This window comes from Triticum aestivum, chromosome 3A (genome assembly GCF_018294505.1).
Source record: "Triticum aestivum cultivar Chinese Spring chromosome 3A, IWGSC CS RefSeq v2.1, whole genome shotgun sequence".
Lineage (NCBI taxonomy): Eukaryota > Viridiplantae > Streptophyta > Magnoliopsida > Poales > Poaceae > Triticum > Triticum aestivum.
The window spans coordinates 38390708-38405565 of record NC_057800.1 but is presented as its reverse complement, the minus strand read 5'-3'; the positions used below and the strand labels follow the sequence as shown (position 1 = coordinate 38405565).

General features: G+C 49.4%; 1 protein-coding gene and 1 pseudogene across 1 annotated transcript; both read right to left on the bottom strand.

Moving 5' to 3' along the window:
* Positions 1 to 4999: 4999 nt before the first annotated feature.
* LOC123056703 (putative E3 ubiquitin-protein ligase SINA-like 6) lies at positions 5000 to 9854 on the bottom strand. The gene is made up of 5 exons (XM_044480002.1): positions 9612 to 9854; positions 6877 to 7063; positions 6179 to 6345; positions 5248 to 6055; positions 5000 to 5216 (listed from the first exon to the last, which is right to left on the bottom strand). The coding sequence occupies exons 1-4, from the start codon at positions 9852 to 9854 to the stop codon at positions 5330 to 5332; spliced, it is 1323 nt and encodes a 440-aa protein (XP_044335937.1). The 3' UTR covers positions 5000 to 5216; positions 5248 to 5329.
* A 2547-nt stretch (positions 9855 to 12401) lies between these two features.
* Positions 12402 to 14611, bottom strand: LOC123057766 (E3 ubiquitin-protein ligase SINA-like 11; annotated as a pseudogene).
* Positions 14612 to 14858: the final 247 nt, after the last annotated feature.

Genomic DNA, 14858 nt, shown 5'->3' with positions numbered 1-14858 from the left:
AACATAAGCAAATAAAAATAGATCTCAAAGAAAATATGATAAAGAATAGACCCGGGGGCCGTAGATTTCACTAGTGTCTTTTCTCGAGAAAATAGCACACGACGGGTAAACAAATTACTGTTGTGCAATTGATAGAACTTCAAATAATTATGACGATATCTAGGCAATGATCATTATATAGACATCACGTCCAAGATTAGCAGACCGAATCCTGCCTGCATCCACTACTATTACTCCACACATCGACCGATATCCAACATGCATCTAGTGTCTTAAGTTCATGGAGAAACAGAGTAATGCAATAAGAACGATGACATGATGTAGACAAGATCTATTCATGTAGGAATATACCCCATCTTGTTATCCTTAATAGCAACGATCAATACGTGTCTTGCTGCCCCTTCTGTCACTGGGAAAAAAACTGTACGACCGAACCCATCACAAAGCACCTCTTCCCATGGAAAGAAAAATAGATCTAATTTTCCTAACTAAACCAAATATTCGAAGATGAAATATGAGGCTATAGGTAATCATGCATACAAGAGATCAAAGAAACTCAAATAATTTTCATGGATAAATATATCTGATCATAAACTCAAAGTTCAGCGGATCCCAACTAACACACCGCAAAAACAGTTACAACAAATAGATCTCCAAGAGACCATTGTATTGAGAATCGAAAGAGAAAAAGGAAGCCATCTAGCTACTAACTATGGACCCGTAGGTCTAGAATGAACTACTCACGGATCATCGAAGAGGCACCAATGAGGATGATGAACCCATCTGTGTTGGTGTCTAGATTGGATCAGGTGGTTCTAGAACTTGCGGCGGCTGGAATTGTGTTTCATCAACTCCCCTAGGGTTTTTGGATTTTTTAGGTATTTATAGAGCAAAAAGGCGGTGCAGGAGGCGGCTGAGGTGGGCACAACCCACCAGGGCGCGCCTGGGCCCCCAGGCGTTCCCAGGTGGGTCTTGCTCCCCTTGGAGCCCCCCTCTGGTACTTCTTTGGCCCAACAGGTGTCTTCTGGTCTAGAAAAATTCTCCAAAAAATTTCGCTATGTTTGGACCCCGTTTGGTACTGATATTCTGTGAAGTAAAAAACAAGCAAAAAACAACAACTGGCATTGGGCACTATGTCAATTGGTTAGTCCCCAAAAATGATATAAAGTTGCTACAAAATGATTGCAAAACTTCCAAGAATGATAATATAACAGCATGGAACAAGCAAAAATTATAGATACCTTGGAGACGTATCAATACAGTAGATGCATGTTGGATAGCGGTCGGTGTGTGGAGTAATAGTAGTAGATTCAGACAAGAGTCGGTCTACTTGTCACAGACGTGATGCCTATATTCATGATTATTACCTTAGATATCGTCATAACTATGCGCTTTTCTCTCAATTGCTCAACAGTAATTTTTTACCCACCATATGCGTTCTTTCAAGAGAGAAGCCTCTAGTGAAAACTATGTCCCCGGGTCTATTTTTATCATTATATTTTCATATCTATAAAATCAAAAACACAAAAATACCTTGCTGCTTTATCTATCTTTTATATCTATCACTATCAGATCTCATTCTTGCAAGTAACCATGAAGGGATTGACAACCCCTTTATCGCGTTGGGTGCAAGTATTTGTTTGTTTGTGTAGGTGCAACCATTGGTGACTTGTGTGTTCCTCCTACTGGATTGATACCTTGGTTCTCAACTAAGGGAAATACTTATCTCTACTTTGTTGCATCACCCTTTCCTCTTCAAGGGAAAAACCAACGCAAGCTCAAGAAGTAGTAGTGCGCCGACAGGACATGTTCTTCCTCCACCAGTGGAAGTATGCTCATGAGCTTCTTGACCGTGTCAGCACGCTAGATTGCAAGCTCGTGGCCACGCTAGTGGACATGAAGACTAAGTTATCCGCCACCAACGGTTCCCCGGCTCCGAGCACCTCCATCTACCGGTCCATTGTTGGCGCTCTCCAGTGCTTGATGCTCACTCGCCTAGAGCTACAATATGCTATTCAGCAGGTGTGTCTTGACATACATGCTCCTCATGATGCTCATTGGTCCTCGGTGAAGCGGATCTTGCGCTACATCCGTGGTCACATGGATCTCGGGCTTGCCCTGATACCATCACCCTCCACTGAGATTGTTGCATATTCTGATGCTGATTGGCGTGGCTGCCTGATACATCCCAAACGTATCTACTTTTCCAAACACTTTTGCTCTTGTATTGGACTCTAATTTGCATGATTTGAATGGTACTAACCAGGACTAATGTTGTTTTCAGTATAATTGACATGATGTATTTTCTATGCAGAAATAAAAGTTCTTGGATTGGGCTAAAAATTTACGGAGAATACTTCCATAATATATAAAAAATATTGGCAAAGAGGACTACCGGAGGGGGCCACCCAGGAGCCAGAACCTCAGGCGGCATGCCCACCCCCCTAGGGCGCGCCTAGTGAGCTTGTAAGCCCCTGGAGCCTCCGATAACCCTAATTCCAACTCCATATACACCTATTTGTGGAGAGAAAAACAAGGAGAAGGAATCATCACGTTTTACGATACGGAGCCGCCGCCACATCTTGTTTTTTCATCGGGGGGGGGGGGTGATCTGGAGTCCGTTCGGGGCTCCGGAGAGGGGGATTCAACGCCATCGTCATCATCAACCATCCTCCATCAACAATTCCATGATGCTCACCACCGGGAGTGAGTATTTCCTTCGTCGGCTTGCTGGACGGTGATGGGTTGGATGATATTTGTCATGTGATCAAGTCAATTTGTTAGAGCTTGATCCCTAATACCCACTATGTTCTATGATTGATGTTGCTATGACTTTGCTATGCTTAATGTCTGTCACTAGGCCCCTAGTGTCCTGATTTTAGATCTGAACACTTTATGTTTTCAGCAATATATTTGAATTCTTGATTTTATCTTGCAAGTTATATGCACCTATTACATGTTATGATCCGCATACTCCAAGGTGACAATAATTAAGATTCTTTCCGGTGATTACCGTAGTTTGAGGAGTTCATGTATTCACTATGTGTTAATGCTTTGTTCCGGTGCTCTATTAAAAGGATGCCTTAATATCCCTTAGATTTCCTTATGGGCATTGCTGCCCCAGGAGAGTAGGACAAAAGATGTCATGCAAGTTCTTATTATAAGCATGTATGACTATATACGAAATATATGCCTACGTTACATTGATGAATTGAAACTATTGTGTGTCGCTCTAGGTTATAACTGTTATATGATGAATGTCATCCAACATAAATATCCAATGCCTACGCTTTTCGCATATTGATCTTTGCTAAGTTACTACTATTGCTGCTACTGTTACAATCACTACAAAACTGTATGTTACTGTTATCACTACTGTTGTTATGGCTATCAAACTATCATACTACTGTGCTACTAAACAATTTGCTGCAGATATTTAGTTCTCCAGGTGCGGTTGAATTGACAACTCAACTGCTAATACTTACAAATATTTTCTGACTCCTCTTGTATCGAATCAATAAATTTGGGTGAAATACTACCCTCAAAAAATGTTACGATCCTCTGTACTTGTGGGTTATCACTGCCCTGACACTGGACGCTCCACCTCTAGATATTGTGTCTTCCTTGGGCCATTACTCAGCCCACGGTATCCCATTCGAGTGCCGAGGAGGAGTATCGAGCAGTGGCTAACACTGTTGCTGAGTGCACCTGGCTTCGCCAACTCCTTCACGAGCTTTGTTTTGCGGTCAACAAGGCCAATGTGGTGTATTGGGACAATGTCTTCGCCGTCTACCTCTTCGCCAATCTGGTTCATCATCGACGCACTAAGCATATCGAGCTCGATATCCACTTTGCTCACAAGCAGCTGGCTCTTGAGAATGTTCGAGTTCTTCACGTTCCCACGACGCAGCAATTTGTGGATATCATGACGAAAAGCTTGCCAACGTCCACCTTTGAGGAGTTCCAGTCCAGTCTTTGCATCGTGCACGTACGTCATCATATTAGTTGTAGTGGTCTTGCTTGTTCCCCAAGTACATATTCTGTAACTGCTCTAAAAAAGGTACATATTTTGTAATTAGGATCTTAGTTGTGGACGATACTACCCATGTACGTGCTATATTTGGGCACCCATCACGTGAATACAATTGTGTTGCGCCAAATGCTTTCACTACAATCTTTATTGCCCCGACTAGCTTCTCTTGAAGACAACAGAGTGTGCCATGACATCACGACTTGATTTTTCTAAATACATTTTTATAACAAATTTGGAAAATTTATGCCCTAATTCAAAAAAAAATTCAAAACTATCACCCGGTCGGCCTCCATTATAGGCTGAAAAAGAACTCTTCGGCCTCCGTTAGGCTGAAGTGGTGTTTTCGGCCTTCTTTGGACCGAAGAGCAGATGGGCTGGGCCGAAGAGATTAACGCCGGCCTTTCGTAGACCGAAGAGATGTCTTAGGCTTCGCTCAGGCCGAAGAGTTGTGGATAAGAGCGACGCAACCGTCTTCTTGTACGCATGGGAAAAAAATCATAACTTCCTGTAACATCTAAACTAGCATTTTAAATTGAGTTATAATCAAGCATGAGAAAATTAGTTTCCCACACAAAAAAGCATAATAAGAAAATTTGATTAGTTTTCTCACGGCTTATATGTTACCTCTCTCAACTCATGCTATTTTTAGAGATATTATACAGTTCCATCATTTTCATTTGTATAACCAAGTCTGCACAACTGGTGCAAAAGAACCAACTCATTAACATGTGCATGGTAAACATTTTAACATAATACAATTGCTACAAAACGGATTCAAGATACTAATAGTGCTTAGCATATCTCCCCGGAACACAACCAGACAAACTCAAAAAAAAGGAACAAAAATCTTGTTGACGACGCTCTCAATGCCGTAGCTGAGCTGGGAAGGCTGTGTGGTTGCTTTCTATGAACAGAAATGTGTTGTTTATAATGTTTTTGTGAGATAGCATTTTTAGTAGTTTCCATACTATTGTATTCGACAAAACAAGTGATTCTCAGAGTAATTAATCATGTCCTGAGGATTGTAGCATACGGATTGAAGATAGAATGATTGAATTGATGCGCTGAAATACTAATTCGAACACTCGTCTACTACTCTACTGCTACCGTTACTCCAGTTCAGTTTCATGACAGTAAAACAGAACCTACTTCATGGATTGTACAGTCTCAACTCTCAACACACCTTCTCAAAAAAAAAAAAACTCTCAACACACGCTGCAACAAAGAGCGATAAGAAGCACCAAAATAAACCGAATTCTCCCGCATCTTACCAGGAGACGATCCATCAGTCAGCCCCTACTCCTCACCGCCATCCTCCTCCCCGTAGCTGTCATCATCGTCAGACGTTTCCTCCTCCAGCTCATCATCATTGATATCACACATCAGCTCCATATCTATGGTGACTGTGAGCACGGCAGATGACTTGGGCACGAAGCTGAAGAAACTGCTCTTAGGCAGCCCGTCTGACAGCGACGTGCTCGTGATCGCGTCCAGTGACGAGAGCTGGTAGTGCCCCTTCCAGCACGAGAAACCGACGGAACATCCAAACCTGGACAACTCCGAGACCTTGGGCTGGATGCGCACGAGCGAGATGCCGTGCAGCACTGACTCCGGCGAGGACACGTTGAGTAGGAAGAGATTGCCATCTTGGGCACGGAGGACATGCATGCCAGGCTTGGCAATGAGATCAAACGGCACGTAGTACTTGAACACCGTAGTCGGCCACTTGTGCTGGGAGGTGAAGTGGTCCAGGAGCGCAGCTGTTGTGCCGGCGAAGCCACAGCCGGGCTCCGGGCAGTAGCACGGCTCGTGCGGACACGCCTGCTTGTGTTCTCCCTTGAGGTAGTAGGTGATCATGTCGGTGCATCCATGCTCAGCGTATGGGCAAGGAACAAGGATGGATTCGACGATGCGCTCGATGCCATAGCAGCTGCTCTTCAGGACAACTCCGGAGCAGGCCTGGCATTTGCTGTCTGGGAGCTTGTCACGGCAAGGTGAACAGACGAAATGCCCAAGGGCACACTGCAAAGGATTCACCGAGCAAGCTCAGAATTAACTTCCACATAAATAAGGCAACACCGCATCAAAATGAACACCTCAACAGGATTTGGATGTCAGCATAGTAGAAGAGATGCACCAGATTACCTGGAAAACGGGGGGCCTCAGAGGGGTAGAGCAGACGGGGCAGTCAAAGACCTCCATTGCCATGGTGACATTCTGCTTCTTGACAACCCTCTCCGCCTCTTCCATTGCTTCTGTTTCCTTCTTGATGCTGCTACTCTTTGCCTCCATGAGAGCTAGGGCCACCAGTGCTACAGATTACAAACCAATCCGTTAAAACGTAAACATTTCTCCACAGTTTGTAGGCGATTAAAATTACAGTCAACGTAAGGAATGCATGGCCATTTATTTTGAAAGTTACAATTACTTCCACACGAAATTGGGGACTCCTTGATATTGTACCATAACAATCAGAGAGTGAATGAGCTCTACATGTCCCACACAAGGTCCTAGACACAAGGCACAAAATGGAAGTAAAATTGTACTGTAGCAAATACGCAGACACGGGTGGCCTCTGACCAAGGAGGCAAATCAGCAAACACATGGACTGCATATAAAGCAAGCACCGAACAAGCAGCCACGAAGAGCCTCAAATCCTCTATCTACCGGGCAAATGCAAGAAGAGCAGTTGGATCCATAGACAATAGATGCAGAGCACCGGCTCGGTACCGTAGCCTGCAGGGAGTAGAGAAACGAGGTGCTCGGATCGTTCGACGGAGCGAGCGAGCGACCGCCGGCGGCTCGGCTGGACGAGGAGGAGGAGGCGAGACTCACCCACTCACCGTGGCGGGACCCGCAGTCCAGATGGAGCCAGCGGGGTTCCGGCGGGACGGCGGGGGGCGACTGGGCGAGCAGCAGGGAGGATGCGGCGGCCGGGGGTTCGGAGCTGCGTAAAGTGAGGAACCTAAAAAGCCAGCCGCTTTCTGATGTCAAAACAAAAGGAGAGTGGGTTTTAACTTCGACCACTGACTTCAATATAATTTAAAGTTTTAAATAAATTTCAAAAATCTACTCCCTCCATCCCATAATGTAAGGGCATGTATAATGGTTGATAAGACAGTCTTATCTTAAGTTTTACATGCAATTTAGAGATGACAAAAAAGTATGTTTACAATGGGTTATATCTTAGCCTTATCTTCAATAACTAGTAATTCCTTAAAACATGGTGAGACAAATTGTGCTAAGAGATCATCTCTTGTCTTATCTTAAATAAGAGAAGACAAGTCTTTTCTTATGAGTTTTTTCTCCTCCATCTCATCATTTATCCTACATGGCACTCCTAAGATAGCACCATTGTACATGCCCTAAGACATTTTTTGACACTAATCTAGTCTCAGAAAACATATTACATTATGGGACGGAGGGAGTATAATTTTACCTTTTTGTGTGATTTATTGTGCTATTCTGAGGTGACAATATTTGTTCACGAAATCACTGAAGGGCAGACAAGTAAATTTTACCGAGACAGTATGCGGACCGAAAATGATAGACTTACGGGCAAACAACGGACTGTTACGGAAGCCTTAACGCTAACTAACCTCTCCCCACCTGATTTTCAGTGGGGTGGGGCCCTTCCTCCCTGAATCCCAATCAGATGGTGCCATGTGTGACAGTCCGTGAAATCTGTAAAACTTTGTCCGTGTGTCTAGCATCGCTCGTATGCGGACTGTTCCATTCCTCCACGAGGCGACACACGAGATTAAAGTTTCCATCCTCTCGCTGACTCCAATCCTTCCCACCTCTGATGACCTTTGGGCCTTGGGGGTGCGGCGAATCCCGTCCCCTCGCCGGCGGATTGGATCCCGTTTTTCTTTAGGTAGTTTTAGTGTATTGGTTGGGGTAGCGAGGTGGCAACATCCCAAAGTTATTATAATGTCTTCTCCGTTTCGATGGTGTGTCTAGCATTGATGGAGGACGTGTAGAGGTATGTCTTTGATGGATCATGTTGGATTCAATCGGCGTTGGTCTTTGATGGATCCGCTTGGATCTATTCCGTGTTCGTCACCGGTAGGTCCATCAGGATTCGGCTGGCCAGTGTGTGTTGTTCGTGCGTTCACAAGTATGACCCTCCCGATCTGCGCTTCTCATCGTCTGCGATGGTTGATGTTATAGTGCACTAGTCCTTCGGGGGCTTAGGCCAACTCGAACGCATGGATGCATTTCCTCCTTTTACGTTCGTTTGGGTCCGCGTGGGCAGAAATCACGGGCCAATGAGCGGATGCAAACCCATTTTGAGTCCATATGTTGTTCGCCTGGACGCAAATCCATCCCAAATGAGGGTCGGGTTTGAGTCCACATAGACAGACGGACACACCGTGACTCTGCCCCAGCCCCACGCACCAGTGACCCAACCGCCAAAGCCAGCCCTTTTAATGCGCCAGTGCAGGGTAAAGGGCGCATACCGTGCCCACTCTTCCCCCTTCCTCTTCCTCCCAGACGACCGATTGTCAAACCCTAGCCGCAATCGCCGCCACCGCCCGGCCCGCCCGCGCACGATGTTGTGGGAGGTGGATTCCCTGGATGGCTGGGAAGCACGACCATGAGGCCGACTCTTCCTCAGGGCGCCGCCGCCGCGCGGCACCCCTCATTGTGACGCCAGTCGGGTCGACTAGTGCCAGCGGTACTGGGAGGAGGCCAACCCTGTGCCATGGCCCGATGTCCATTGGTCGAACAACTGGCATATGAACCCGGATAGGATTCCTATGTCGATCTTTCTGGCTTCCGACCGCGCGTGTGAGGCCGAGATTCATCGCCACCGAGCTCAGCTCCTTGCTGACCTATCCCACGACCCGGCGTACGTCATCGACTCGCTATACTAGGAGACTTGGTTCGTCGACGAGCACGACCAACGTCGTCGGTCTTTCTTGGCCGCTCTTGTGCATGCTCCTAGTCCTCCGAGTGCGTGTGCGCATGCTCCCAATCCGCCATGCGCTCCATCGCCACAACTGGCGGTTGAGGTGGAAGCCAAGGCGGAGGCCAACGAGGCTTATAAGAAGGCTCTCGAGGACTCCCAACTCGACGAGTTTGCCATGTGGCTTGGCCTGGCACTGGCATTGGTCGACTCGGCCGGAGTACAGGTCGGCGTTCCCCCGCCCGCACCTAAGCCCGAGCCGGAGCATGTGGTAGAGCTAAATCCGGTAGATCTCAAGTAAGGGGTCCCAAACTAAGGGTCTTACACGTTGGTAACAGGGGCACGAGTTTTTACATATATTCGGGCTCTCCTTAGAGATAAAATCCTACGTTCTGCTTGTATTGTATTGCTTCTGGGTGTAATACAAAGTACAGATGATCTACCTTGAGATTGTTGTGTGTCCTCTATGAGCCTACTCCTCGATTTAAATAGGTATGGGAGGAGAGGTCTATGGTTACATCCTAGTCGGCTACGTACAAGGAGAACGTGTTGTAGCTGGTTTCTAATATCTTAGAGTATACATCAAGTCTGCGAGAGACTTCATTTCGTACGCCACAGGCCGTGGCCCAGTGGTGAACCGAGATGAGGGTCCTCGGCCCGGCCCACCTGATCGGGAGACGACGTGATTAGAGATTCTCTAGCTCTAGCCGGAACACCGCTAGTAGGAGCCATTGCCACTGGCACCACTGGTGGGGCACCAGTGATTGTGGACGTCCACAGTCGCTTGTACGCTCGGGTGGGCGGAGCATGAGCATCAGCAGCCGTGGCCACCGGAGCAGTAGGAGGCGCCTGCTGTGTCACCGCGTGCGCTAGCGCCACATCCGGCGGCAGTACCGTGGCTGTTTCCATGGCCGGCTCCGGTCTTCATCTACCTCAGCGACAAGGACAACGATGACCGGCGGCGACAACCACTATATCTATATTTTCTTATGTTTTTGGTTTTAATTAATGTAATTAAGGGACTTTGGTTTTACTTAATGTAATTAAGGGACTTCTGACCGTAATTTTTATATATTAAATTCGAAAATCGTGCAAAACCTAAAATGCGTCCCAACGTGTTGGGCGCACCTATGTGCAAGCAGACAATGCTGGACTTTGGTGTCTGCCTGACGGCCCCAAATGTACAAAAAACAATTTGCGTGTCCGTTTAGGTCGACCGGTTGGAGTTGTTTTTAGCATGGTGACTTCCCGATTGTCCAATATAATAAGGTTTGCTCGGTTTCGATAAGGGAAGGATGATATGGTGGTGCGCCTTCGGCTCGCTTCAATGTTTGTAATCGTCACTAGGTGGTTCATTGACCTAGTTATAATTTTCGTTACTTCTGATGATTTTCGTACTGCCATGACCGTTAATAAAAGACTGGAAGACTTTTCACAAAAAAAAATTTGTTTGTGAAATCACAACTTACCTTTTCTGCTCTAATTTGTTGCAAAATTTTCAGAGGACATAGACACGACGGATCTGGCAGTGGCACTAGCGATGCCTCCTTCAATGAAAGTGGAAGACTCGCCATTGGTGGCAGAGCTGGGTACTCTCCTTCCAAACGATTCCCAGACATATCAGAATGAAGCTTTCTCGTTGTACGTCTCCCAAGCAAACCTCAGTTTCTAGGTCACCTGACCCATTCCAACAATAATTATCTCATAAAACTCTTTTTTTCGCGAATACGCAAAGCTTGCGTATCATTGCATTGATAGAAAGAAGTAGAATGAGTACAAAAAGGATACAACACATAACACAAACGTAAGAAGGCGTGTAGATGATGCCCAGAGCAGAGAGATAGGGGATGAGAGGATACAACACAGCTAAATCAGCCAGACCCTAGCCAAGAATGGTAATGCCAAACCAACAAGAATTCCACCATCGTCCGAGCTGAAAACAGGGACACCTCGAGCGAGCAAGATAGTGCCTTCAGGAAGGAAGATGACGCCAGGACATCGCCACTATCAGGTCCGGGGGACCCGGACCTAGGGTTTCCCCTGAGCTCGAAGAGGGGCTAAGCTGAAGGCCTTCGCAGCGCCTCCAAGAAGGACACGACACCCGCGGGCGCCATCGCTGCCAGCACCGGCAAGCCGAGCAGGGATCTCTCCCTGGCCTAGAGCTGAGCAATCCCATAGCCGTCAAATCGGGAAACGTAGATGGGGAGGCCAACGCTAGTCGAAACCACCATGTCAGGAAGGGGTAGGCGGGCTGCACCTGCCGTCGGAGGGTGGCACCTCCTCCGAATCCACGAACGTAGGATCAGGCAAAAGGGGAAGCTTTGAGGCGTACTAGGTAGGGCGGGCGACGAGGCGAACCACACGGGGGTACCGGGGCGACGGCGTCCAGCAACGCCAGCAAGCTAGGACTGGAGGACGCAGATCCAAACTACTGTGGCCTTAGCCGCCGGGACATCGGCAAGCAAGGTGAGCTGGAAGGGACGCAACTACCTAGCCGCCAAGGCCGGAGCTGCCCGGTAGCGAACGCCGGCAGCGAGGAACACTGGAGAAACGCGGGCCTGAGGCTGCCAGGCCGGACAAGCATCGACAAGGACCACCACAAGAAGCCTAGTGCCAGCCACAACCGCAGATGCGTCGCCGCCTCCACACAAGAGCCACCACCGCGGCTCGGGAGGAGAGGAAGGCCGCCAGAGACGAGGGGGCCGCCTGCACAGGAGGCAGACCGCGAACACACCCGTAACCGGCCGCAGGCCTAAGACCCAACCACCGCCGGCCGAAACGAGACCATGTGAGGGATGAGGAGCTGCAGGGGGGTGGCGCCCATGGTAGTGGCCAGGAGCGCCGGGTCGCCGCCGGCCGGCAGGCTCATGCAGCAGCTGGGGTAAGGGCGCTCGAGAATCGCCGGGGAGGATCCCGGGGTCGCGGGCCAAGGGGGGTGGAGGCGCGAGTCGTGCAGGGGTTCGCGGCGGTCGAGGACGACGTGGGTGGCGCGGCCAGCCGGAGACGGCAGGGGCTAGGCCGCCGGGGACCGGATCCGCCACCGCCGGACAGGCGGGGGAAGGTGGCGATGCGTGGGGGTGGTCGTGAGGCGTGGGGGGGGGGGGGCACGGATCCGCCCCGCTGCCACCTTCCCGAGGCCCGGCGCGGCTTCGCCGGCCGGCCCTCCGACGGCGGCGATGCGGGAGAGGGCGGCGGGGGAGGTTGCTAGCGACGACAGCTAGGGTTCCCCGTGTCGCCAGAGGAGGGCGACGCAGGGGGAGGGGGGGAGGGGGGAGCACCTTAAGTTTGCACTTCCCTTGTGCTCTCTTATCTCATAAAACTCAGTCTTGCTCTAGCTTCGACCCTCCGCAAATAAATATAAGAGCATTTAGATCACTAAAATAGTGATCTAAACGCTCTTATATTTCTTTACAGAAGGAGTAACAATTAAGTGGATGTAGTAAGGTACATCATCCTCATTCCTCAAACTTGTCGGGCTTGATGGCAAGGTTTGGCCTCAAGACCACTACACAAGAAAACATATTTTCCTACGGATCTCTATTGAGAAAACACCATTGCCAACCCTTGTATGGCACTGGGCCGTGAGCGTGCTCCCGCCTCCCTCCATGGCTCCTCGCCGACCTTCGTCGCCACGCCACTTTCCCTTGGACTTGGAGTACTGCTGCCGCTCCTCGGCCACAGCTCCATAATCCTCCGCCGGACATCACAGTCCAGCGGCTCCTCGTGCCTCTCCATGGCGCACCTGCAAGCTCTCGGCATTCGGAGCCAACTCCACGGCTTCCTGAGTTCAATGCATGCCACCGTGCTCATTCAAAGTTTCTTTCACATGTCAATGAAAAATGATCATCAACGTCACCTGATGGATATTGCAATGATAGATCAGATGATGTACAAAAAGATCTTGTAAATAAAGATGATGTACAGAGCCCAGACTCGATAACCTTCAACAGAAAGCTGGTTATATTGTATCACCACATAGTCAGCTGGAAGCATGAGATCAAGCAGAGCCTACATTCAGTGATATTCCAAAACGTAGTCTCAACAACACACTGCCCATCAAACCAAAATCCCCCAAAACTTGCTCATCCAACAGATCGAGTCAATGCCTGATCAGACCAACGCATCCCTCGTCCACCTGATCCTCACCGTCATCGTCACCATCCTCCTCGCTGACCTCGTCATCCTCCTCACCATAGATGTAGCTCTTGTCGTCATCGCACTCCTCCTCCAGCTCGTCCTCCACGCCATACACCATCTTAGTGTCTATGGTCACCCTGAGCACCACACGCCGGCTGCCCTCACGCTGAGCCTCGGGAACGAAGCACAAGTAGCCCGTTGGCAGTCCATCGGAAAGTGACGTGGTATGGATTGTGTCAGCCGTTGAGACCTGGTAATGGCCCTTGAACCACGAGAAGCCAACTGAGCATCCGAACCTGGACTCCGGCGGGTGCGGATGGACGCGGACCAGCGAGACCCCATGGAGGGGAGACTCCGGGAACGTCACATTCAGCAGGAAGAGGCCGATATCTTTGTCCTCCCCACCGCACCAGAGGATGTGCATGCCGGCCTTCACGGGCACTTCGAACGGCTCGTAGTATTTGAACGCTTTCACAGGCCACTTGTGCTAGGCGGCGAAGTGGTCCATGAGTGCTGCCTTGGTGCCGGCGAAGCCACAGCCTTTCTCTGGGCAGAAGCATGGCGCGTGCGGGCACCACTCCTCGTGCTCCGCCTTGTCGTGGTAGGCCATCACGTGGGCACATCTGCGCGCGGCGTAGGAACACGGAACGACAACGGAGGCGATGACGCGCTCCATGCCATGGCACCGGTCCGAGACGGGTTTGGAGCACACGCGGGAGCTTGTCGCGGCAGGACGAGCAGATGAAATGCCCCATTGAGCACTGCAGAGAATCAACCAAATTTGTGAACTTCAGCTGAACAACATCAGACTAACACAAGAAATTCAGTGTGGCGAAATTGCATCAATTCGATTACCTGGAAGATGGGAGGGCTGAGGGGGGTGGAGCAGAGTGGGCAGTCCAGGACCTCCATCCCCATGGTGACCTGCTGCTTCTTGACCATGATGGCCACACCCTGTTGCAGACCATCATCTCCCCCTTCCTTGATCTTGCTGCCGTTGCTGTTCCCCTCCATGACAGCAACAGTCTCCAGTGCTGCAGATTTAAGCCCCACTAGTCAGTTAAAACAGATCAAAACGCCTCCAGTTAAGTAGTGAGGATTTATGGCGGCGATTGGCAACTCAAGAAGCAGAAATTCATCCTGACTAATTACGAAAAACTAGATAAAAGATGAACATTTCGAATGTGGTCTGCAGATGTGCAGTTTGGGCGACTCCCGTAGCGGGCAGAGGGCAAAATCTAACCAGGGCTGGGGGCGCAAGAACACCCAGGGCACCAGAACGGGGTGGAATACATCAAGTAGGACAGCGCACGAACAGGCCGGAAACCCCAACAATGGCGGCGATTGGCAAATAAAGAAACCGGGGGGAGGCGATTAGCAAAGGGAGGCGGCGCGAGAAGAAGCAATCAGCGGAAGCGGAGCTCACCGGGTTGGCCGGCAGGCCGGGAAGAGGACGGCGGATGCGTCGAGGTCGAGAGGAGGAGCGGCGCTAGGTTTGCAGCCGGCGCTGCAAGCGTGGTTGTTCTGGTCAGACGTGAGCCCTTCACGGGCCGAGCCACGAGCCAAAAGCCCAAGCAAATACATCCCCACCCAGCCCACACTCCACTGCTGCCCTCAATCCTCTGACGCTACCCCTAAAAAAACAAATCCTCTGAAGCTTTTTGGAGCAAAAGTAATAAGCCCAAAATGAAACCATACTACAGCTGCTTCAGCACGCAAAAAAAAAAAAATTGTTCTTTCAAATAATTACATAAAATACAACCATTTTGGAAGAAG